This window comes from Cricetulus griseus, chromosome 8, assembly GCF_003668045.3.
Source record: "Cricetulus griseus strain 17A/GY chromosome 8, alternate assembly CriGri-PICRH-1.0, whole genome shotgun sequence".
Taxonomy (NCBI): domain Eukaryota; kingdom Metazoa; phylum Chordata; class Mammalia; order Rodentia; family Cricetidae; genus Cricetulus; species Cricetulus griseus.
This window is the reverse complement of record NC_048601.1, coordinates 78,824,206-78,848,249: the sequence shown is the minus strand read 5'-3', so window position 1 is coordinate 78,848,249 and position 24,044 is coordinate 78,824,206. Positions and strand designations below refer to the sequence as shown.

Sequence of the window (24,044 nt, the reverse complement as noted above, 5' to 3'; positions counted from 1 at the left end):
TTTTATATATTGGATTGACCTCATCGTTTAGCATATGTTTGCACTCTTGGAATGAAGCCATACCACCTTTTAGTTGTTTAAACACAGTTGTAATTATTCCTTTAAATTCTTTGCCTGGAAATTCTTCCAAATCATTCTCTTTGGGAGCCATTAGTGTGGAATTAAGACTTTCTGGGAACGACATACTATTTTGGTTTTGTTTCTATATTCACATTTGAACATCTAGAGTTAGTTTGTTGGCTGAGGTTTTCATTTTCTTTTCTCTTCCTTTAATTCCACCTTTTAGTGAAGGCATTTACAATGTTAAACAGAGTACTAACTCACAGGAGGATTGAGATAGCACTCTACTTCATGGAATTGATATATGGGATCAGAAGCTCTATCCTGAATCTTGCTCTGAGGGTTTGGTATTGTCCTGTATCAGCTCAGGCCTCCTGCATGGGTCTTTAACTTGGTCCAGGAGTTGTGGGACTCCCTATGTCTGTGGTTTTACTCTAGGGCAGCTATGGCATCCTTCCTAAGTTTTCAGCTCTCCCTACAACTGTTTTTTCATTCTGCATATGACTATGGTTCTTTCTTATACTGGGTCAGTTCAGCTCTCTTGATTGTGTCTGGAACCTAAACCATGATCTGTGAAATCTTAAGTATTACTGAGTCCTATCAGATTAAACCACACCCTAAGTTTTGAATCTTCCCTTGCTGGCCACTGTGAGGTGGGAAACTCTGCTAGTGCCTGAGGGTGTTCGAAAACTTGGATCAGATAATAGTGTTAAGAATCTTAGTATTGAAATAACTGCAAAGATTGTAGTTTATTCATATCTATCATTCTTTCCACAGATGTTTACAAAAGATAGGGAAATATGCCTATAATATAAAATTCATAGTGCTAAGTTTTTTAGAATATTATCTGAAAGTTTATAGCTTAGTACTGAATATTGTCTGTACAAAAGACTGTTTTTTTTCTAACTTTTTTTTTGAATTAGAAACAGGATTGTTTTACGTGACAATCCCAGTTCCCTTCTCCCAACCGTCCTCCCCTACCACCACCCCCACCCCCCACAACTAAAACCTTATTTGTCACATATCTTTTCTGCTCCCCATGGATGATGAGGCCTTCCATAGGGTGTCATCAGAGTCTATCATATCCTTTGGGTTAGGGCCTAGGCCCACTCCCGTGTGTCCTGGCACAGGGAGTATTCCTCTATATGGAATGGGCTCCCAAAGTCCACACCTATGCTAGGGATAAATGCTGGGCTTCTACAGGAGGTTCCATAGATTTCTGAGGTTTCCTCACAGAAACCCATGTTCCTGGGGTCTGGATCAGTCCCATGCTGGTTTTCCAGCTATAAGACTGGGGAGCTAGAGTTCCTGGATGTGCAGGTCAGCTGTTGATGTGTGTTTCACCAGCCTGGTCTAGACCTCTGTGATCTTCACTGGTCTTTCTCTGCATCTGGGTTCCAGTTCATTTCGGTGATTAGTTATGGGTGTCTGTTTCTACTTCCACCAGCTGCTGGATGAAGGCCATAGGATGGCATATAAGTCAGTCATCAATCTCATAATCAGGGGAGGGCATTTAAAGTAGCCTCTCCTCCTTGCTGAGATAGTTAGGTGGTGACATCTTTGTAGATCTCCAGACATTTCCCTAGTGCCTGATTTCTCTGTAAACCAAAAATGTCTCCCTCTATTATGATATCTCCATTCTTGTTATCATGTATTCTTCCCCTGACTCATACTTTCTGCTCCCTCATATCCTCGGCATCCCTCTTCTTCTCCCCTTCTCATTCTCCTAGTTCCCTCCCCCCTCTTCCCGTGTTCCCAATTTGCTCAGCAGATCTTGAACCTCTCCCCTTCTCCAGGGGACCATGTATGTCTCTCTTAGGGACCTCCTTGTTTATTAGCTTCTTTGGCAGTGTGGATTGTAGGCTGGTAATCCTTACTCTTTGTCTAAAATCTGCATATGAGTGAGTGCATTCCATGTTTGTCTTTTTGCGATTGGGTTACCTCACTCAGGATGGTTTCTTCTAGATCCATCCATTTTCCTGCAAATTTCAAGATTCCATTGTTTTTTCCACTGAGTAGTACTCCATTGTGTAAATGTACCACATTTTCTCTATCCATTCTTCGATTAAGGGCCATCTAGGCTGCTTCCAGTTTCTGGCTATTACAAATAGTGCTGCTATGAACATCGTTGAACATATGTTCTTGTTGTATGAATGTGCTTCTTTTGGGTATATGCCTAAGAGTGGAATTGCTGGATCTTGGTAGACTGATTCCCATATTTTTTTGAGGAGTTGCCATACTGATTTCCAAAGTGGCTGTACAAGTTGGCACTCCCACCAGCAGTGGAGAAGTGATCCCCTTTCTCCACATCCTCTCCAACATGAACTGTAATTGGTGTTTTTGATTTTGGCCATTCTGACAGGAGCAAGATGGTATCTCAGAGTTGTTTTGATTTGCATTTCCCTGATGCCTAAGGATGTTGAACACTCTTATGTGTCTTTCAGCCGTTTTAGATTCCTCTATTGAGAATTGTGTATTTAGTTCTGTAACCCACTTTTTAATTGGGTTGTTTGGTGTTTTGAAGACTAGCTTCTTGAGTTCTTTGTATATTTTGGAGATCAGCCCTCTGTCAAATGTAGGGTTGGTGAATATCTTCCCAGTCTGTCAGCTGATGTTTTGTCTTGCTGACTGTCTCCTTTGCTTTACAGAAGCTCTCAGTTTCAGGAGGTCCTGTTTATCAATTTTTGACCTCAGTGTCTGTGCTACTGGTGTAATGTTCAGGAAGCAGTCTCCTGTACCAATTAATTCAAGGGTATTTCCCACTTTGTCCTCTAATAGGTTCAGTGTAGCTGGACTTATGTTGAGATCTTTGATCCATTTTGACTTAAGTTTTGTGCAAAGCAATAGGCTTCGGTCTAACTGCAGTCTTCTACATGTCTGCAACCAGTTATGGCAGCACCATTTGTTGAAGATGTTTTCTTTGTTCCATCATATAAATTTGGATTGTTTGTCAAAAATCATGTGTTCATAGGTGTGTGGGTTAATATCAGGGTTTTCAATTCTATTGCATTGGTCTACCTGTCTAATTTTGTGCCAATACCAAGCTGCTTTCAGAACTATAGCTCTGTAATAGAGCTTGAAGTCAGGGATGGTGATGCCTCCTGAAGTTCCTTTATTGTACAGGGATGTTTTGGCTATCATGGGTCTTTGGTTTCTCCATATAAAGTAGAGAATTGTTCTTTCAAGGTCTATAAAGAATTGTGTTGGGATTTTGATGGGGATTGCATTGAATCTGTATATTGCTTTTGGCAGGATTGCTATTTTTACTATGTTGATTCTACCTATGCAAGAGCATGGGAGATCTTTCCATTTTCTGGTATCTTCTTTAATTTCTTTCTTTAGAGACTCAAAATTCTTATGGTACAGGTCTTTCACATTTTTGGTTAGTGTTACCCCCAAGGTATTGTATGTTGTTTGTGGCAATTGTAAAGGGTGATGTTTCTCTTATTTCTTTCTCCACCAATGTGTCATAGGTATATACGGGCTATGGATCAAAAGACTGTTTTTCTAAGACCTGTGATGGTAAAGGAACCCAGTCATATTGGAAACAGGATGCTATAGACTCAAATACAGTGCTGTGTTACAGTTCATATTGATGCTTCATGAGAAGGACATGCCATGTCTGCCAAAGCACACATTAATAGAGCTGAATATTTTTAGTTTCTGTTTAGGCTCTCTTTTCACGTCCTGAGAGAATTTTATACCTAATGGTCACTAATGAAGTAGAATGGCACAATCCCCTCCCTTTCCTTCATCTTGCTGTACATACAGACTGGCCCTGGATCACACGTGTTGATGTCTCAGCATTACCTCTTGTTTGACCCAGTTGCTTCTTCTAGTCTCTTGTATGTTACTTCTCCACAGCACTTTAAGTAAACTTCTGTGTACAATCAAATTTCCATCACAGAGCTGGTTCCTGTGGGACTTAGCTTAAAATAGAAAATAATTAGAAAGAGTTGGAGGGACCCCATGGCATCAAAATAGAGGCCTGAAAAGTAACAAGCTGGGCTATGCAGAGCTATGAGGAAGATGCTCCAGATGGTGAGACACACTAGCTGACACCTCCACTGGAATCAGTCATGTGCACAATGATAAAGGTTGATTAATTTTTCAGAATCCATAGAACACAGGAAGAAAATTATCTGGTTCTGAAAGAAATTGACAGAAAGGAACTTATTTTGTGGATAAAAGATGAAAATACATTTCAGATGAAATCAGACCCAAGTTTTAGAAAGAAAATGATTATAGCTTTGTAAAAGAAAACAAAAAAAACTATAAAAATATTAGATTGAAAATTAGTGATTATAAATAAAATTTACTAACCATTATATAGATGTCTATATGAATTAACTAAAATTCACTAGTTCTTTAAGTACTTTCTTTCCACATTCGCTTAATTGTTCAACTTCTTTTTAAATCATTATGATAATTATTTTTAATATTTAATGTACAAACTTTAATATTCCAGAGATTTCTTTAAGTTTCAGTATATTATCTCATTTTGGTTTGTGCTGATAGTTAAAAGATATGTATTGAAGCATGTTGATGTTTGACAAAGTATGTTTTGAATGCCAAAACATTGAAAAGCCCCAGTTCTTAAACGTAATATATTCATTCAATAAATATTGACTAAGTATTGCCATATGTTGTACTTTGAGATCACAGAATCGGGGAGGAAAATAGAAATATCAAAAATAATTACAAGTGTGATCAGTTCTGTATAAGGAGAAATGCCAGCTGCTCTGGAAATATTTGACTGGTGGTTCTACTTATCATAGAGTGTTGTTTAAGGTGAGGAGACACCAGCCAATAAAGAAAGGGCAGAGAGTCCTAGAAATGGGGGGAAAAGAATGTTTCATGAAAGGTCAGGTGATGTTTACATCTTGGAGGAGAGAACTTAGGGTGATATAAACAGGAGCAATAAGCATACTGAAGGAGAAAATAAGGACTCTGGTCTTCATTTGCTGAAATAGATAGAGAAAGCTTGAGAAAAGTTTGTAAAGTACATTGTAGTGCTTTTAATTTGAGGGGTAAGATATTCTATTTTATTATTTCTTTTATTTTTTGAGGCTACACTATAGTTATATCATTCTCCCCTTCCTTTTCATCCCCTGAAGCCCTCCAATATAACCTTCATTTCGTTCATTCAAATACATGACCTCTTTCTTTTATTTCATTTTATATTCCAACAATAATTATCCCTCCCATCTTTCCTCCAACCCCCCATCACTCCCAATCCCAATCCACATCCATATCTCCAAATGGGTAAGGCCTCCCATGGAGAGTCAAAAAAGCCTGGCACATTAGGTTGAGTCAGGACCAAGCCCCTCCCTACTGCAACAAGGTTGAGTATGGCATCCCACCATAAGGAATGGGCTCCAGAAAGGTATCTCATGAGCCAGTAAAAGATCCTGGTCCCATTGCCAGGGACTCCTCAGGTAGACCAAGCTATACAGCTGTCTCCCACATGCAGAGGGCCTAGTTTGGTCCCATGGAGGTGCCTGTTGGTCTAGATTTCATGAGTTCCCATGAGCTGTAGATTGGAGAGGATGTAGAGTAAGAGGAACACTACTCCACGGTTGGTAGAAGTGCAAACTTGTATAGCCACTTTGGAAGGTAGTATGGTGGTTTCTCAGAATATTGGGAATCAATCTACCTCAAAACCCAGGGATACCACTTTTGGGCCTATACCCAAAGGATGCCCAATCACACCACAAGGACACTTTCTCAATAATGTTCATAGCAGCATTATTCATAATAGTCAGAAACTGGGAACAACCTAGATGCCCCTCAACTGAAGAATGGAGAAAGAAAATATGGTACATTTACACAATTAAATATTACTCAGCTGTAAAAATAATGACATCATGAAAATTGCAGGCAAATGGATAGAACAGAAAAAAAAAAAACCATCCTGAGTGAGGTTACAGAGTCAGAAAGACAAACATGGCATGTACTCACTCATAAGTGGATACTATCTGTAAAGCAAAGAATAACCAGACTACAAGCCACAGATCCAGAGAAGTAGGTAAGGAGAACCCTAAGGAGGGATACACGGATCGTTCTGAAAAGGGGAATTAGATGAAGCTTCCTGGGTAAACTGGGGGTTAGTAGGAGTGGTAGAGGGGAGGGGATAAAGGGATGAGAACATGAGGGAACTGGCTGGTAGGGTTGGGAGAAGAACGGGGTGGGAGAGCAATGAAAGAGGGAGCCATTATGAGATTAGGGAGAAACCTGGTACTTGCAAATTCACAGGAATTCACAAGGATGACCCCAGCTAAGACTCCTAGCAATAGTGGAAAAGGTGCATTAACTATCCTTACCCTGTAATCTGATTGGCAAATACCCCAACTGTTATTATAGAGCCTTTATACAGTAACTGATGGAACCAGATGCAGATATCCATAACCAAGCACCAGATTGAGCCCTGGGAATCCAGCCAAAGAGGGAGAAGGGAATATATGAGCAAGGGAGGTCAAGATCATGAGAGGGAAATCTAGATGGCCTCTTGTTACATTAATTGTTGTCATATTTATATATGTATATGTACATACCTGTATATTCTTAAATATATCTTTCTCAGTCTATATAATGTTGCTTGTATGTATGCTTTCAAGGTTGACCATTTGGTATTAGATAACCAGTTGGTGTGTTCTTCCCTGGGGAAGACTATTTTTTTTTTTCACTGTCAGCATTTCCCAGGTGTCTGTAGTTCTTTCTGTAGGACAAAGTCCTCATCAATTTTCCCTGGTTCATTTTGTCCTGTATAGTGCTGTAATTCTTGTTCAGATAACATTTTGGCAATCATGTTGATGAAATCTTATGAGTGTATATTCCACCATTACTAGGAGACAGAATCTCTCAGTAAACTCTTGATCCTCTGGCTATTGCAATCTTTCTGTCCCCTATTTCCACAATGTTCTATGATCCTTAAGTGTGGGAGTTGTTTTTTAGACTGGCCTCACAACCCTGCATTTTGATTGGTTTTGGGTTTCTGTTATGACCTCTGTCTGTTGCAAAGAAAAGATTCTATGATGATGAATGAGGATTACACTTATCTGTGGGTAAGTTAAGTCTTGATTGCTGAAGACACCATGTACTTCAGACACAAGGACCAGAGGCCCTTGATCTGAAAGTGACCTGAGGGCTTCGTACCCTAAGGATAGTTTTCATAGTACTGGAAGCTACCATGCATATTTCCAAAGGAGAGAAGCAACCAACACTCCTACCCAAATATGATGTCTCTGAACCACAAAGACCAGCATAAAATGATATCCCTAAGGGTTCAGTAGTGGCACAAATACCCTGGTCATAAACAACAAATCACTGATTGAATTTAAGACCTGTTCATCAAGAGGGAATTCATTCTTGGCACTGGAAAGTTAGCCAGCTGCCTAGGGTTAGTGAAGTCATGGATCATGGAGGAAAACCTGCAACTGTCACTTAACTAAAACAGCATTATTCCTAAGGTAATAAGGTATTCTTATAGTGTCTCAGTATGGTATTGATAACTCCAGATGCCCTGTAGCTACCAGTGAAGGAGTCATTATGCAGCTCTACTGATGAGGACAGAGCAGACAATGACTCCAGTGAAGAGGTTAATAGTACCCCTTAGGACAGATCTGGGCCAGGGTATAGCCACTACATAGATACTGGCTGACACAGCTGGCAGGTCTTCAGAGCACTGAAAAGGAATTTGGAGAGTAAGAAAAGTAACAAGAAGGAGGAACCATAGATGATTCCTAGGCTTATGCCATGGGCAAGATGATATATAAGTTATTTTGTCTGCAATCTTTCAAAATGTAAATCCTTAGGGAAATAGGAACATATTAGCTTTCAATGTAAAGACAATCTATCATTGAGTTTGTACATATCTAAAGAGGAGAAAGAAAATTTAGGGAGACATGGTATACATGAACACTACTTGAACTATAAAACACATTTTTTTTTCAGAAAGATAAGAACTTTTACCATGGTGGTTTTCAAAAATACTATTTATGGACCAGAAAGTTTGTCCAAGTGAGGAAGGTGTATGCCATGTAAACAAGAATACCTAAGGTCCTATCCTTAGCACTCACATTAAAAGCCAAACACAGTAATTTTCTTCTGTGGCCAGAACTCTTGAGAGGCAAAGACAAATCAAGTAGTACAGCTTGCTGTCCAATCATTGTAGCAGAGTTGGCAAGTTCTGGATTAACTGAGAGACCCTCCTTCTAAAAACATACATGATTTGGATGGAGAAAGACACAGGACATTGACCTTTGCTTTCCACATGCACAAGCATGGGCCAGAGTGTACATGTGTGCTCATTCATGAACACACATAAGCAAATATCATTTATATACTTTGAAAAAGACTCTCAGAGCTTACCAGTGAACATTTCAACTTCAGTCAATTTTACTTATAAAGCAGGGAACAGCCAATTTTAATTTAATTTTGTTCAAATATTTATTTTGAAGCAATTAATTTTAATGTACATATGACATATGAAACAAATAGTATGTATGTATAGTTTAGAGAAGAAAGTAGAAACGACTGGGACCTTTACCTCAATGTTGTTTCCTTTAAGGCACAGACCACATCATCTGTTTGCTACACGTCTTTGCTGTGAAAGACTTAATTGACTTGTGTATCTGTTTTTGAACTTTCACAACATTTCTGATGGTGTTTATCTATGCATTACTGTCTTAATTTGGGTTACTATTGCCGTGATGAAACAATGACCAAAGCAACTTAGGGAGGAAAGGGTTTATTTGGCTTACACTTCCATGTTCATCATTGAAGGAAGCCAGGAATAGAACCCAAATTGGCAGAAACCTGGAGGCAGGAGCTGCTTACTGGCTTGCTCCTCCTGGCTTGCTCAGCCTGCTTTCTTTTCTTTTCTTTTTTTTTTTAAATGAGAAATAGGAATTTATTAGTGAAGCACTTATACAGATAAGAGTAGCCTGGCTTTGGTGGCGCACGCCTTTAATCCCAGCAGATAAGAGTAAATAACGACCTCAGTCTTTCTGCTCCAGAAGATGGAGTCTCTGCTCTTCCAATACTCCCCACAGCCCATGAGAGTACGAGCCAGCTCCTCCTCCACCTTATAATGGGTCAAGCTTGCATCTGAAACCATGCCCAAAGGGTGTGGCCACCACCACAACTTCACTGGCAGGCAAGATGCCACTATAATTTCCCTTTTGTCTAAAGAAGAGGGGTTTAAGCCTGATAAAAAAAAAAACTATATACAATGTTAACAAATATCAAGTATATTCCAGGAGAAGGAAAGGTAAAAACATACAAATTAAGACCTACACCCACTAAGAGCAATATTGAGCAATAAACACATTCTACATGTCCAGTTCCAGGGTAACGTCAGCCTGCTTTCTTATAGAACCCAGGACCACCAGCTCAAGGTGTCACCACCCATAATGGACTGAGCCCTCCTACAAAAATTACTAATTAGGATTGGTAGAAGAGTTAGAGTTAGGATTATGGAAAGGTATAGCTTTGAGTTTAATATAAAATTAGTATAATAGCTCCAATTATTGTTACAACTATGCTTATGATTCACTTTATACCTGGTTTTATGGATTGGCCTAGAGGTTGTGTTTCAGTTTCCTTTAGGAATACTGGTAAACATAGGACTCTGGTTTGAGTTAGGGTTAAGTTTAAGGTGAGAGCCAGGTTATGCATTACTCTTCAAGTTATTTCAGCTTAGAGTATGTTTAAGGGTAGAGATAGGATTATTATTAGAAATAAATGTAGTGATAGTTACAGGCTAATAAGTAGGGATATGTTTAGGGTTAGTGTTAACATTAAGACTGAGGTTAGAGTCAGTATGTGAGCTAGATGAAGACCTTTGTTTAATGTTAGATTCGATGTTATAGATAGAGTCAAGGCTAGTTTTCAGCTATGGTTATCTGTCACACTAGGCTTGGTGGTTAGGGTTCAAGCTAAAGTTTGTGTTATGGTTGGGATTCAACTTATAGTTTTAGAATAAGGTTGAAGTTAGGAATGGATTAGGGTTAGATTTAAACTTGCAAATAGATCTATGTGAAGTCTATACTTATGTTTATGGACATAGAGCATGAATAGGTTGTGGTGATATCTTACTTATACAAATAAAGTTTGTCTGAATATCAGAGGTTGGAGCTTGCCACTAGCTAACCATAGAGGTCTGGAGGTCTCTACAGACAGACAGAAAGTCAGATGGCTGGCCAGAAACAGGAAGTGAACTGCCTGGGTGGAGACAGAAAGTGAAATGGCTGGGAAGAGAGAGGATATAAGCAGGAAGAAAGAGGAACTACCTCTCTTATCCACTGGGAAACTAATGAGGAGAAGGTGGCTTTGGCTTGCTCATTTTTCTCTCGATCTCTCAGCATTTTCCTCTTAAAAAAAAAGAAAGAAATTTAAACAAGTCCACAGCCAGCATCAACCTAAGTAGACAGAAATCAAAGCATTTTCACTAAAATTAAGAACAAGACAAGCTGTCCACTCTCTCCATAACTATTCAATATAGAACTCAAAATTCTAGATAGACAATAAGACAACTAAAGGAAATCAGGGGATATGAATTGGAAAGGAAGGAGTCAAAGTAATGTTATTTGCAGATGATATTATAGTATACATAACTAACCCTAAAAATCCCACTAGGTGTCAGGGCCCATAGAAATGGCCATATTGTCTTAAGGTCAGAGAGTTCAAAACTGTCCTTGATCTTCTAAGATTAAAGGCCTAAGAACTAAAGGTCTAAGGTGTGGCTACTGAAGGATGTTTGACCTAAGGTGTGAATGTCTCACCTAGAGAACAGAATACTTGATCTAAGGTTACTAGATGTCTTAATCCTCAAGGGCAGACAACAAGAAGTTTGGTCTAAGAAGTGAGTACTAGCTCTCTTAATCCGCAATGTCAGATAACAAGAGATTTGATCTAAGGTGTGTTTACTAAATGTTTGGAGAATTAAGGAAGTAATTAAGTCTGTTCCTTGTATCAAGAAGTCTTTTGCCTTTCCCCGTTTTTGGTTAGGATATATAAGAATTTTGAGCAATAAAATAAACAAGGATCACAGTATTCACTGGAATGTCTTCCCAACTCAAAAAAAAAAAAAAAAAAAAAAAAAAAAGGAAGATGCCTTACTGCCTTAAATTAAGAAAAGACCTTACCAGCTTACTAAAGCCAGATCTTACTGAAGCATTTTTTCATATTAGGGTCCCTCCTTTCAGATGACTTTACCTTGTGTCAAGTTGACACTAAACTACCCAGCACAATTACTAGAGGAAATGTAATGTTTTCCTTCTGTTGCATATTTCTAGGCTCATAAACAAACCAAACTGTAGTCAAACTGTGTAATCATTTTCTTGCTCTCTTATTGCCCATTTTTTTTCTGAGCCACAGGGCTACAAGAAGCTTTGGTCAATTTAGAAATGTATTATCCAATTTGTTATTCAACTTTTGTGATAAATGTTTCTCATGCTTTGATTCTTACTTCATGCTTTTCTTTCCTTTTTCTTCATATTTTTCTCTATCCCTTGCTCATGACACTTCTATATTATGTGTGTAGGATAAAATCCAAAGTGACATATTCAGTATTTTTTAAGATTCCTCAAGCAGCAGTTCTGACAGTCAGTGTAAAGGACACATAGGATACTACCTCGATATTTGCTTTATCAATGATCCATTAGCTTATGTTGTTGAGAATATGCTGTATCACAAAGAAATTTATAAATGCAAGTGTGCATACACAACATTAATGACCATTCATCACCCCCAGCCAGAGTGCTTTTACCAAGCTCTATTTTCAAGGTTAACCGAAAGATAGATGAAAAACAGCTTGAAAGCACTGGAATCTTTTAAAACAACAATGATAAAAGAAATCAGTTAAATCTGGCTGAGATAACAAAGGATGTTGTTTAAAGGGCTTATTTGCTTAGGATGTTGACCTCTTGAGCATCCAGACACCTTCCTGAGGGCAGAATCCTCTCATTATGCATGTCAAAAGCTCATTAATGATAGAGCAGAAAGAAGATAAATTACAAAGTCAAAAAGGTGAGCTAGGTAAGGCCCCAGCAAGCTAAGAGCACATCTTCTGATTTATGGATTTTGTGCTTGTTTTCCGTAAGTGCATTAAGTCACACAGTGGAAGCAGCTCCCTGCGGAGAAGGACCTGTCCCTGTACAGCCATAGCATACTGACTGGGAAGAATAAGAGAGTAAAAGCCTGATTGGATGTTTAAGATTTTCTGATATTAGAGCTTTCCATAGAGTAATCAGTAAGCCACGCTCTCCATTTCCTTTTTCTAGAAGTGAGACAAAAATCTAGAATTCTCATGTAGTTAGGAGATACTGTTGAAGAAGGTTGAGAACAAAAGCTTCTTGTTGTTGTTATTCCTTTGAGACAGGGTCTCACTATATAGCTGTGACTGGACTAGAACTCACTATGCAGACCATGTTTGACAGAGTTCCTCCTGCCTTTGCCTCTCAAGTTCTGGCAGGAAAGGTGTGTGCTGCCGGTCCCAGCAACAAAATCTCTTACCCAGAAGTTTTTAGCCACCAACCTGAGTTCAATTTCTGTAACTCACATGATAGAAGAGAAAGTTACCCCTTGACATCCAAACATGCAGTTTAACTTGTGCCCTGCCCCAATGAATGAATGAATGAATGAATGAATGAATGAATGAATAAATAAATAAACTAGGTTTCTTTGAAAAAGAAATTTTTAGCATGATATTAGTTGGAACTTATGTATAATGATGTATGCTACATTCCAAAATATATTTCCAACTTGGAGATGTCAGTGATAATGATATCCCTCCATTTAATCTTTATTTAAATTAGGAAGGGATATTGGATGTTTTGTGATATGAATGCTGACCTAGAACATGATATAAAATTGAATTATAGCAATTGAATATATTTTATCTACAAAAATAGAAGCAAGAAGGGGACACGTGCTAATGTCAGAGGGCATAGAGCATAATTCAGAGCCTCTCAGACCATTCTTCCCACAGTGGATCCACAAATTCTATCTCCAAGGGCTCCTGTCCTCTACTTGGGACCTTTACACACATGGACAAAAACACACTCTGATTACACACACATGCACATACAGGACCATATAAATGAGTCTTTAAAAATCAATACACTCTAACCAACAAGAAGGTGAGATCATACCTGCATTTTATAGAATTAGAAAAACACTGGCTTCATAGTGGTAAGGATAGTAACCGAGCTCTCAACACAGGAATCACTCCTCACATTGCTTACATGTACACTATAGGAATACCAGTAATAACACTATGAGATAAATACTTTATTGCCCATCTAAGAGATATAGGAATTGAGACAGAAAAGTTAAGCTAATTGGTTAGTTCCTGCACAGCTGTTATATTTCTACGCCATGGGTGAAGTCCTATAGTTGTTACTGCTAACTCATATGAAAAGAAATGACCACAGGCAATCAAATTCAACAGATTCATCCTTGATAAAACTAGACTAATAATTGAAATTCGTAGAAAGATTGGAAACACAGTGAGTCAATAACAGTTTTCTGAACTTCTTTTATTAACTTAGCATTCTGTGAGTGTCTGGAAGGTACAGATGAAGTGTGAGATAGAGCAGACAGTTGAATACCACCTGAGAAAGACTAAACTGGCATTACAGGTTAAGGCAAGTCTTACACGTTTAGAAATCCCCACCTGGATAACTGGATCGGTTCATAAGCTAAGATGATTTGTTGTCAAAACAAATGCCATTACACAGCCAAAACTCTACCTAGTGGTGAAGTGACTGTGAACATCACAGTGAGTTTGAAACCCTAAGTAATGTGAAGGTTGGACAGAGCAAAGTAAGAAATAGTTTTAAGGAAGAGAAGGGTATGACCCACAAGGTCATTGGTAGAGGACATGAACATCTGTCATGCTGAATGAACAATGAAGTCTGGAAATTTCTAGTCTCTGGACCAGAAAAAAAACACCTGATGGCACAAAGCATTTTCAAGCCCAAGTTACCTTTGCTTATATAAATTTATAATTTATCATATTTATTAAATATACCTCCATAACTATTATACAAAAACATAAAATTGTACACATCAATGGGGTACTATATGATATTTTGAGACATACAGATTTACACACATTGTTTAATGTATAAATCAGGCTAAAACCTTATTTCTCATGAAATAATTCAAAATCTTTTCTTTGTTCTTTTGGAAATAACATATTCATTATTAAAGTTTGGAAGATAAATTCACAGGAAGAAAATAAACCTCTAATACTTTAAATGGTAAATTCTAAAATCCCCAGATATAATTTTAGATTAAATTTGAATGGACTTGTCTCCATAATAGCTTCTCTGGGCTTCCTGGAGTTATCTGTGTGGTGTTATATTATTTATAATTTAATAAAGATTGACTGACGGATAAGAATGCAAAGCCAGCCACACTAGTTAGCTATAGAAGCTGGGCAGTGGTGGCACACACCTTTAATTGCAGAACTCAGGAGATAGAGGGAAATGGATCTGAGTTCAAGGCGACCCAAGGCTACATTAGAGTGAATCAATCTAAAAGAGAAACATCTCATGCCTTCAGTCCCAGCACTAGAGAGTATGTAAGGAGCTCAGTGAATTCTCAGAGAGCTGTCTAGGCTTCTGAGGCTTGGTGTAGAGCAGTGCAGTTTGGAGATGCAATCTGAGATTCTGTGGATCACCCCTTTTGTCTGAGAATTGGTAGAGGTGAGAACTCTCTAGTGGCTGGCTGCTTTGGTTCTCTGATCTTCAGCTTGAACCCCAATATCTGTTTCTGGGTTTTTATTATTCATACTACATTCCTGTATTTTAGTGACACACACCCGTGCGTCATAAAGTGTGGTGGCCACATCTTCACTGTGGAATTGAGTCTCAGCTCTCACCAGGGCTATTTTGAGCAGTCACTGGTTCTTAGGGCATAAATCAATTTTTGTGGCAAGTTGATGAGATTGAATTAAACCACTTCAAAGGTAATTTCAAAAAAACTACTGGGTATGTTATACATCTACTAAAATTAGCCTGTTAATAAGCATATTCTTTGAAATTTTATTTTATAAATGGAAATAGAGTATTTACAAGTTCTTTTTATCCCTAATTACTAATTGCTTGGTTTTTCTGAACTTTCAAATAAATGTCTATTCCTCTCATCTAGGGTGGAGTTAATGGACTGACTGGAGAGCTAGAATTTGCAGAAAATGGAGGTAACCCCAATGTGCACTTTGAAATCCTTGGAACTAACTACGGAGAAGAACTTGGCAGAGGTGTCCGTAAAGTAAGCCTAGACATGTTATAAATGTTTTTTTCTGTATACTAATATGGTTTTGCCCTATAATTTTCTGCAGTGTGAACACAGTATCATTAAAGCAAATGTGTTCCAAAAGAGAATGGGAGGAGAAATAAGGAAAGGAGTGGGTCTGGGGCTTAGAGTACTCTTACACACATAAGAAGTATAGAACAATTAATTAGGTTCATACTTAAATATTAAAAGACCAGTAGGTGGTGGCACAAGGCTTTAATCCCAGCACTTTGGAGCAGAGGCAGGCAGATCTCTTTGAGTCTGAGGCCAGCCTGGTCTGCAGAGTGAGTTGCAGATCAATCAGGACTACACAGAAAAACCCTTTCTCAAATAATAATAATATAAAGGAAGAAAAATAGCTTGCCAAGGGAAGTGGTATCACACTTCATTCACGATAATAATGATGAATTCAATATTTAGACAAAGCATAGCTGTTTGAGCTTTAGTTTGTGACATGTTCAAAATCATGATCAGTGTTTGGAGAAGTTTAATTATGGTAGTACTGAAAGTCAGCCCTGGAAGGTGGCATTACAGTAGAATTGTGTGTGTGCAGCCTACAGTCAGAAGATTACACTTACAGGAAATGATTCTTAGTATATTCTGCAGATCACAGAATAAGGCAGCTAAGTACCAGTACAGGATATCTGACAGAATACTGTGACTTCTGCTCTAGCAAGGAGAAATACAAAAGTCCTTGGGTAAATGACTCTTTTGTACTTTGAACTTACCCTTTTTATACATTTTTTGGGGGGGTTGGGGAGGAACTGATGGTGAGTTTGTATACAGAGCTGATAAGTGTCTGAGTTTGGTGTCTAAGGTTTGACTGTGTTGAGAGTGACTGAACAAACTTCTGTGTGGAGACGTGTCAGGAGAACAGTCAATTTTAGGAGGTGTTATTACTGGAAACAACAATTCTTCAATAAGTTCGTGCTGAGTTAAAGTATCATTGTGCATTTTCATCTTTGTTTGCTACTGAAGAATTCAAAGATACAGAAAATGGCATAAACAGAGAATACTATAGTGAATTGTTCTAAAGGAAACCATCCCTACCGTGGTCAAAAAGGAAAGAACGTACAGGGAACACCATCAAGTACTCCCTCAATGGAAAGCCTGATCACTGTAGTGGAACCATTAGTCTGAATTAATGTGGCCACTGGGTCATAGTTCAAATTACTTTATCACCTTATGAAGTAAAATTTGCTAGTATTCAGGCTGTACTCAGTCTTGCATATTATTTTTCTATTCTAAAATTCTACCTCGTTTGTCTTATTCATCCTTGTTGGAGCATATAGTAGAAATTCATTAGTCTAAGTTGTTGCATTTTTCTATTATATGAATGTGCCAGGATTTTTTACACTGTTTATATTTTGATAGCTATCAGCAAAGTACTTGCACTGTTCTCACATGTATTTATTGGCTATATACTGTTGCACTTTTGCATACATTTTTGTGCGTGGAAGAGAACTGCAATAGAAGAACATTCCTGGGTAGTATCAAACCCCTTTATTGAAACGTACCAACTTTCACTTAACACACTAGTAAGTTCTTGCTGCCCCATCATCCGAACACATCCTGGTGTGTCAGACTTCTAAGCTTCTGTTAATATGTTGAGGTAATCATGTAGCTTCATGGTCTCAGTTTAAATTCCCTAGCTCTAAAACATTTGCTTCCTATTGTGACATCTCCTATTTCTCTTCCACTTCATGCGCCTTTCAAGTTTTGTTTTGTGGGGGTTTGTTGTTGTTGTTGTTTTGTCTGGTTTGTCTTTGAGAAGGTAGAGATGTCATTTTTTTTTTTTTAGAAATAATAGTAGGAGATATACAGAGATATATGTGAACACACCAAAGACTTGTCCTTTGCTACTTAATTACAAGAATTACTTTCCTCTCTGAAGATTTGTTTTTCATAACATTCTCAGCACATTTAAATTTGCTTCTGTCATGAATACTTTTTCTATGGTTGTTGATGTTTATTCTTATTCAAAAATCCCTACTCTAGTCATGTATGGGTCGGTATTTTGCAAAGGTTTGTACAGTTTTTTCTTTTATGCTCAGGTCTTTTGACTCCATACAATCTTATTTGTATACAAAAGAAAAGATGAAAATACAAAAAGAAAAAGAAAGAATACAAAAAGAAAAAATGAAATTCCATTCTTCAAGTGCTGTTATGTTTGCAACTATTTTTTAGATTTGATTTAAATTCAATCTCCCTACAATATTAAGTATTGCATTAAATGTATTATGCATCTCAATAATTGTATGTACCAGTGTGATCTCCTCCAAGATGGAGTTCCAGGGCATTTTTGTTACCCAGAACATGCCCACATTCTCATTTCCATTCTTATGACACAGATATCATGCTTAGTCTGAAAGTTTAAATACACAGAAATGGACAATATGATACATAGTCATTTGTACCTATTTCATTTACTGTATCTTTATGCATTATTATTCATATCATTTAGAAATATTTTGGGAATTTGAGAGAGTTGTCATTTAATTTATATTCTCTATGACTAGAAAATGGCATATTTTAAATTTCTTTTTCTGTTTATTGCTAACCTATTAAAATAGCACTGATATTTTGATTGAATTTTATATCCACCTGTCTTGTTCAGTTTTTAATTCTTAAATCATCTGTAGATTCTTGTTCACTTCCTCCATATTGCCTTATCTTCTGCATTTAATAACAGTGGTTAGCTCTTTCCTTGTAGCTTCAGAACTATTATTTTTTTCTTGTGTTTGTATACTTTGACCTTAGTCTAATGATGACTGGAAATATGAATAGTAGATATCTTTGAATTGTTTTCAACATATTGCTACAAAATGCAGTTTTATTTTTTAGCCAAATTTAGGTTATGGAGAACTTACCTACTTCTAGAATATAGTAATATAGCATTTCAAATTGAATGTAGACATATTCACACTTACATAAACCATATTTGCTTTTTTATCATTTTACCTATCAATGTTATTGATGATTATGATTTGGGTTTCCTGAAATCATCGTCTTAGTTAGATTTCTATGCTGAGGTTAAGCTAACCTAAGCTACATGTGTTAGCAAGTGAGCAGTCCAGAGCCATGCACAGTACATAAGCACATTAATCGCTTGTTATTGACAGACAAATATCAGTGGATGACAATGTCTGATATTTAAAGAACAACAACAACAATAGAAAAGAAATGAAAGGTGACAAGTTCACATATGTGTGCAGAAACTAAATATCTTCGAGAAGATATAGAGGAGTGCACTTAGAATGCAAATAAACAGCATATTTGAATACTAAGAGATAGAGCCATTTAAGAGAGAGTTGGAGACAGAGTATCAAAGATGCTGGAGATTGTGACACTAGAGTCTTAATGTGGCAAGCAGCAGAAAGAGGAAGAATTGCCCAGCAGGGCTCTTGTCACATACAAGGTTAAAAACAAACAGTTCCCTGTAGCAGTGGTTTTGGTTGTGTTTGTCAGCAGCCCTTAGCAGACTGAATGAGTGGATTTTCCTCAGGTTGCTATCCTCTTGTTTTCTTTCTTTCTTTCTTTCTTTCTTTCTTTCTTTCTTTCTTTCTTTCTTTCTTTCTTTCTCTCTCTCTCTCTCTCTCTTTCTCTCTCTCTCTTTTTTTTTGTAGCAATGTTCTAAAACAAGTGAGTTTAAGGGCAATGGTAAGATATGAATGAAGTGACCAAGCTTGATACCTACCCTGGACATGGTGACAATGGATATGGAAAGACTTTCAGCAATAGAAACAAAATTTTGCTTGAATGTCTATCCTGGACATTTATCCAGCCTCTATCATGAGTGAAATAGGAGAGTCTCTCAGCCAGAAAACAGTTTGGTGAGAGACTACCTAGACTGAGAATGTTTGGGGTGAATGGATGTTTGTGTTTGTGAAGGTGGCAAAGAAGGATTTCCAGCCTTTCTTGGCCCTGGAAGTCCTGTGTGGTCCATAATGTTTTGATGCCAATATAGTTAAACACTTTGACCTGCTCTTAATTCAGTCTGTGTTCATTATCTAGCATTAAAGGAACAATGATTCATGCATATCATTGCATGTAAACATACATCCTTTTCAAGAATATCAGATAGCCATGGGAACTGACCAGATTTCTACACTCTAGCTTCACAAATGGATTGAGGCTCTCCAAGGAGCAAATACCATGAAGATGTTCTACAAAAGGTTGTTAGGATCTTTATAAACTTTTAACTCTAAGGTTCCTTTTATAAATGTTTATATCCTAGCAATTTGTGAATCCAGATGTGGTGACACACACCTGTAATTACAGCACTCAGAAGGCTGAGGCAAGACAATGAAGAATTTTAGGACAGCATCAGCGCAGTAAAGAGACCTGCCTCAATGTTTTTCCTCCTTGCTTAAAAAAAGTTTTTAAACAGTCTTGATTTTCAAATATTTTCCTTTTACTTTAAAAGTTTGCATATTCATTTAGTGTGTGTGTATACATGTGCATGTACATGTGACCGTAGTCACCATAACATTTGTTTATAGAGCTCATTTTTCCTGCTAAAACATAATTTTGATAAACTGCTGAATTAATAAATTCTTAATCTAGCTGTTTTAAGCTCACAATCAATTAGTTGTGGAGGTGGAGTTTAGTGAATGTGTGGGGGAGTTCCTTCATACATTGACATAGGAATGATGTATTCAAAGATGCTTAGCAAGGAAAGCCTTGCCCTCCAAGTCACTGCGGCTGAGATTTAATAGTTATCTGTCCAGAATTAAAGTTCCAGTCGCTGTTACCTAGCCACATCTCAGAAAGTGTGAGTGGTTTTCTAACTGAGGAACTGTCAAGTAGTCAGCATTTGTTGCAGGGCCAGGAGCTGAATGAGCATGATGCCCACATACTCATCGCCTCCAGCAGGGACCCTGTCAGACTTCATGAACCAGGCAGAGTGTTTCTGTTAGGATTTGACCACAGTTTCAAAATCCTAACTGTTGGATCACTCTGTGCTGTGGATTATGGAAATGAGGACTTCATTCTCATGAGTTTGATGGGAAAGTGAAAAGGATGAATTCTCACTGTTGCTAACCAAAATGAAGAGCTTTCCAATTTTATATTTTTCTAGATATTATTTTTCTTGCTTAAATAATTTCCTGATCCTTAACTCAGAAAATAGCATATTCACAGTGCACCATGTGTCCTTGATGAACATTAAATGAAGTTCAAAGCCAGTTTTTGAGGTCATCATGATTTCTCTGTGGCTAATTCTGCAGTCATGCTGCTGCTCCCATTGCCTCATCTCAATCCAGAATTTCCAGGCAAATTAATTGCAGTAGTACCAAGTTTGTAATGGAACTATATGAAAAGGAAAGATTGTCCTGAATGATAGCACAAAGAATCAATACAATTCTCCAGAGAAGAGGAATTCCAGAACAGCTTTCGCTTGTCTGAATTTTGTTTTGTTCCATTTGCCAGCACCACCACATTTGATAGCGAAGGACTGAGTTCCAGAATTAATGTGTAATACTCTGACCTTACAGTCTTTGAACTTTATCTCAGATGGAAAATAAGGTCAGGAAAAGTGGATTAAAGCTGGCTCCACAGCCAATCTTATTCAGACAATAATGCTTAGAGTAGTGATTCTCAACCTTCCCAATGCTGTACCCTTTAATACATTTCCCCATGTTGTAGTGACCTCCAACCATAAAATGATTTTTGCTGCTATTCATAACTGCAATTTTGTGACTGTTATGAATGTAATGCAAATATCTGATATGCAGGCTAGCCAATAAGCAACTCCCAAGGGGCCAGGATCCACAGGTTGAGAACTGCTAGCTGAAAAACACTGTAAAGGTGTTTACACATTGTTTTCAGATAAGCATCTGCGATAATGTGGCCAAGGTTCTGGGATTTTAGAAGTAGGGATTTCTCAGAAAGATTTGGAATACTCACTCCCATTCTCCTACACCAAAACGACACCTAGAAGAATCCTAGCTTCTCTTTATTTGCAAGGCTCATTCTTTTTTAAAAGACCACCATAAAGATAATTTCTGGTCTATTTTTAATTAATTTCCTTTACTGTCTTATATTTAGAAAGTTAGCGGAAACGCCTTGGCTTCAAATGGCTAAGGATGACATCTTTCTCTGGTAATCTTCAGCAAAATCTTTCTGACCCCTGACTATCTAAACAACACCTTCCTTTTCACATTACCCTGTCTTATGATCCTTTTAGCAAATCAATATTATATATTTGTGTAATATATGTAATATATATATTTGTACAAATATTTTGTTCATGTATTTATATAGAGATATAATTAAAGTCCTTGTTTAGAGTGTCACTGTTTCCATTGCACTGTTATTTAATCATATAAAAAATATCCTTTGCCTGCTATATTGCCCAGGTATGTTACATAGTAGGTGCTATCATACTCAGTGAAAAGGCTAATAAATATATATGCACACTAACATAAGAATCCAAAAGATTATTGTCAACCATGCTCTTCCTTTAATCAAGTGAAGTTTAATAAGTACATTCACATAACTTAGTTGTGAACATATCACACTGGAATGTAAGTGTGTGACTATATATTTATGTTTTTACATCCTTAACACCTACCACAGTTAGATACTGGATCATCAAAAATAGAAATAATTTTGTATTTGTGGTTCATAATTACTTTCTAGATAGCTTAGACTCAGCCTGTAGTAGTTTAGAAAGGTGCTTAGTCTTTGGTGTCAGCCATGCCTATGGTAAAGTTCTGATTCACTGATTATGTGACTCTTAGAGCTTCTAAATAAAGTGAGCCTAAATTTCTAAGTCATATAATATAATATCATTTGTCTCTAAAGTTTATAGCAAAGTTAAAGGGAAATTATTTTTTCAGATGACATAGTGAGAGACTTTTTAAATGTCTGTTTAAGAATACACACTCCTGCAGTTCAAAGCAGTACAAAATCCAGTTGCTGCTCCAACAACAAATTGCCACCTGAAGTGGGGAAACTGATTTCACTTAGGTGTGATGAGCAGATAGTTAGACACAACATCACAGTGGTAACATGCAGTATTTTGTTTTCTTTAATGTCTTGTCTGACTTAAAAATTCTATAAGTCCATCAATCAAGCTTAGAAGCCATAGTTTGAAAATGTATCACTTTTTATTTATAGTCTCTCTGTGTATGTCTGTCTGTCTGTGTTTCTGTCTGTCTCTGTCTCTGTCTCTGTCTCTGTCTCTGTCTCTGTCTCTCTCTCTCTCTCTCTCTCTGTGTGTGTGTGTGTGTGTGTGTGTGTGTGTGTGTATGTGTGTTTGCTGAAGATCAAATCCAGGACCTTGTGCAGGCTAGGCAGGAGCTCTGTCACTGAGTTGTATCTCCACACTTTCCTGTCTTATTTGAACAGTGAATTTATATCTCAGAAAATGTTATTAACCTGCTAGCCTCTTTTTATCACAGCATCCCTTATATATAATTTATAATCACAATAAATTTGATTTTCACCTTTTATTAGGATGGGTATTCTAGAAATACTTTGTATCACAAAGTCATGTGGTTTCCAGGAAGACTCATACTTTAGGAAATTTTCAGAGAGTGTTAGATTGTAAAGAGTATTGATCATAGGAGTCACCACTGAAGAAGGAAGTTCCACTGTCTTTGAAGTACACTGTACAGGCAGATTTTTCCTGCTTCTAAGATGTTCCATGTGCCATAGCTGGAGAGTGGAGAACACTGCTACTTGGGGTGATGGCTAGGTTTTTCTCCAGCCTTTCTAAAAGAGTTATTTGTCTTTGCATTAAGATCTCTTCTTCAGTTGTCCATGTTTTGGTAAGTAACATGCACTACCTCTTGGAGAGAGAGAAGGTCCATCACTTATGGAGTTTGGGATTATGGGGATTCCTCCATAATACAGCCGAGATGCCTGACAAAGATGAATTCCAGTACCAGGTTTTCATAGCCATGCTTTTCTGGAAGAACTACAAAATCTAGAAAGTTTTCCCTAATGTAATGATGAACTTTGTATGGGATACTTGGATCACTGATAAATATTATTTCTGAACGTCACTGTTAGATATTGGTGAAGAAATTACATATGGTAGTACAAGTAAAAGGCTACCTTCACCCAAGATTGGAATGAAGATCATCAAGTCTCCTGAGCCCCAAATTGATCGGAAATGCAGAGGAAAGAGTAAATTTCCTCCATGTTCAACCTAAGACAACCCTACATGCATCCCTCAGACAAGTACTCTTTATTATTGCTTCTCCGACTTCTAGTTGAGAGTCACCCTGTTGGTCTCAGTCCTTGGGCATTCAACTTAAAAAAAAAAGACCACTATTATATTTTTCCTGTTTCTTGTGCTTTGGGGTTTAGACTGGTATTATACAATCTACTTTCTGATTCTTTAACTTGTAGATGGCTGATCTTGGAACTTCTTCACACCATAGTTGAGTAATCAAATCCTACAATATATGCATATGTTAATTTATTGATTTATTTTATGTGCATGGGTATATGTTGTTGTCTGCATGTATATCAGTGTACTACATATGTGCCTGGTGCCTAAAGAGACTAGAAGAGAGTATTATCAATCCCTGGGGACTGGAGTTACAAACAGTTGTTAGCCACCATGTAGGTGCGGAAATAGAACAAGAGACCTCTGGAGGAGCAGCAAGTACTCTATCAAACCATCTCACTAGCCCTATTATATATACTTTTTATGATTATGTGCCAAC

The 24,044-nt window shown here is 37.5% G+C and overlaps 1 protein-coding gene across 3 annotated transcripts in view; it reads left to right on the top strand.

The window, feature by feature from the left end:
* The window catches only part of Grid2 (glutamate ionotropic receptor delta type subunit 2), a 1,393,268-nt gene that overhangs the window by 804,667 nt on the left and 564,557 nt on the right, over positions 1-24,044 (top strand). For all 3 annotated transcript variants that reach the window (XM_035448865.1, XM_035448866.1, XM_035448864.1), the window contains one exon: positions 15,220-15,339. In XM_035448865.1, coding sequence (XP_035304756.1) covers positions 15,220-15,339 — 120 coding nt within the window. The remainder of the gene's footprint in view (positions 1-15,219; positions 15,340-24,044) is intronic.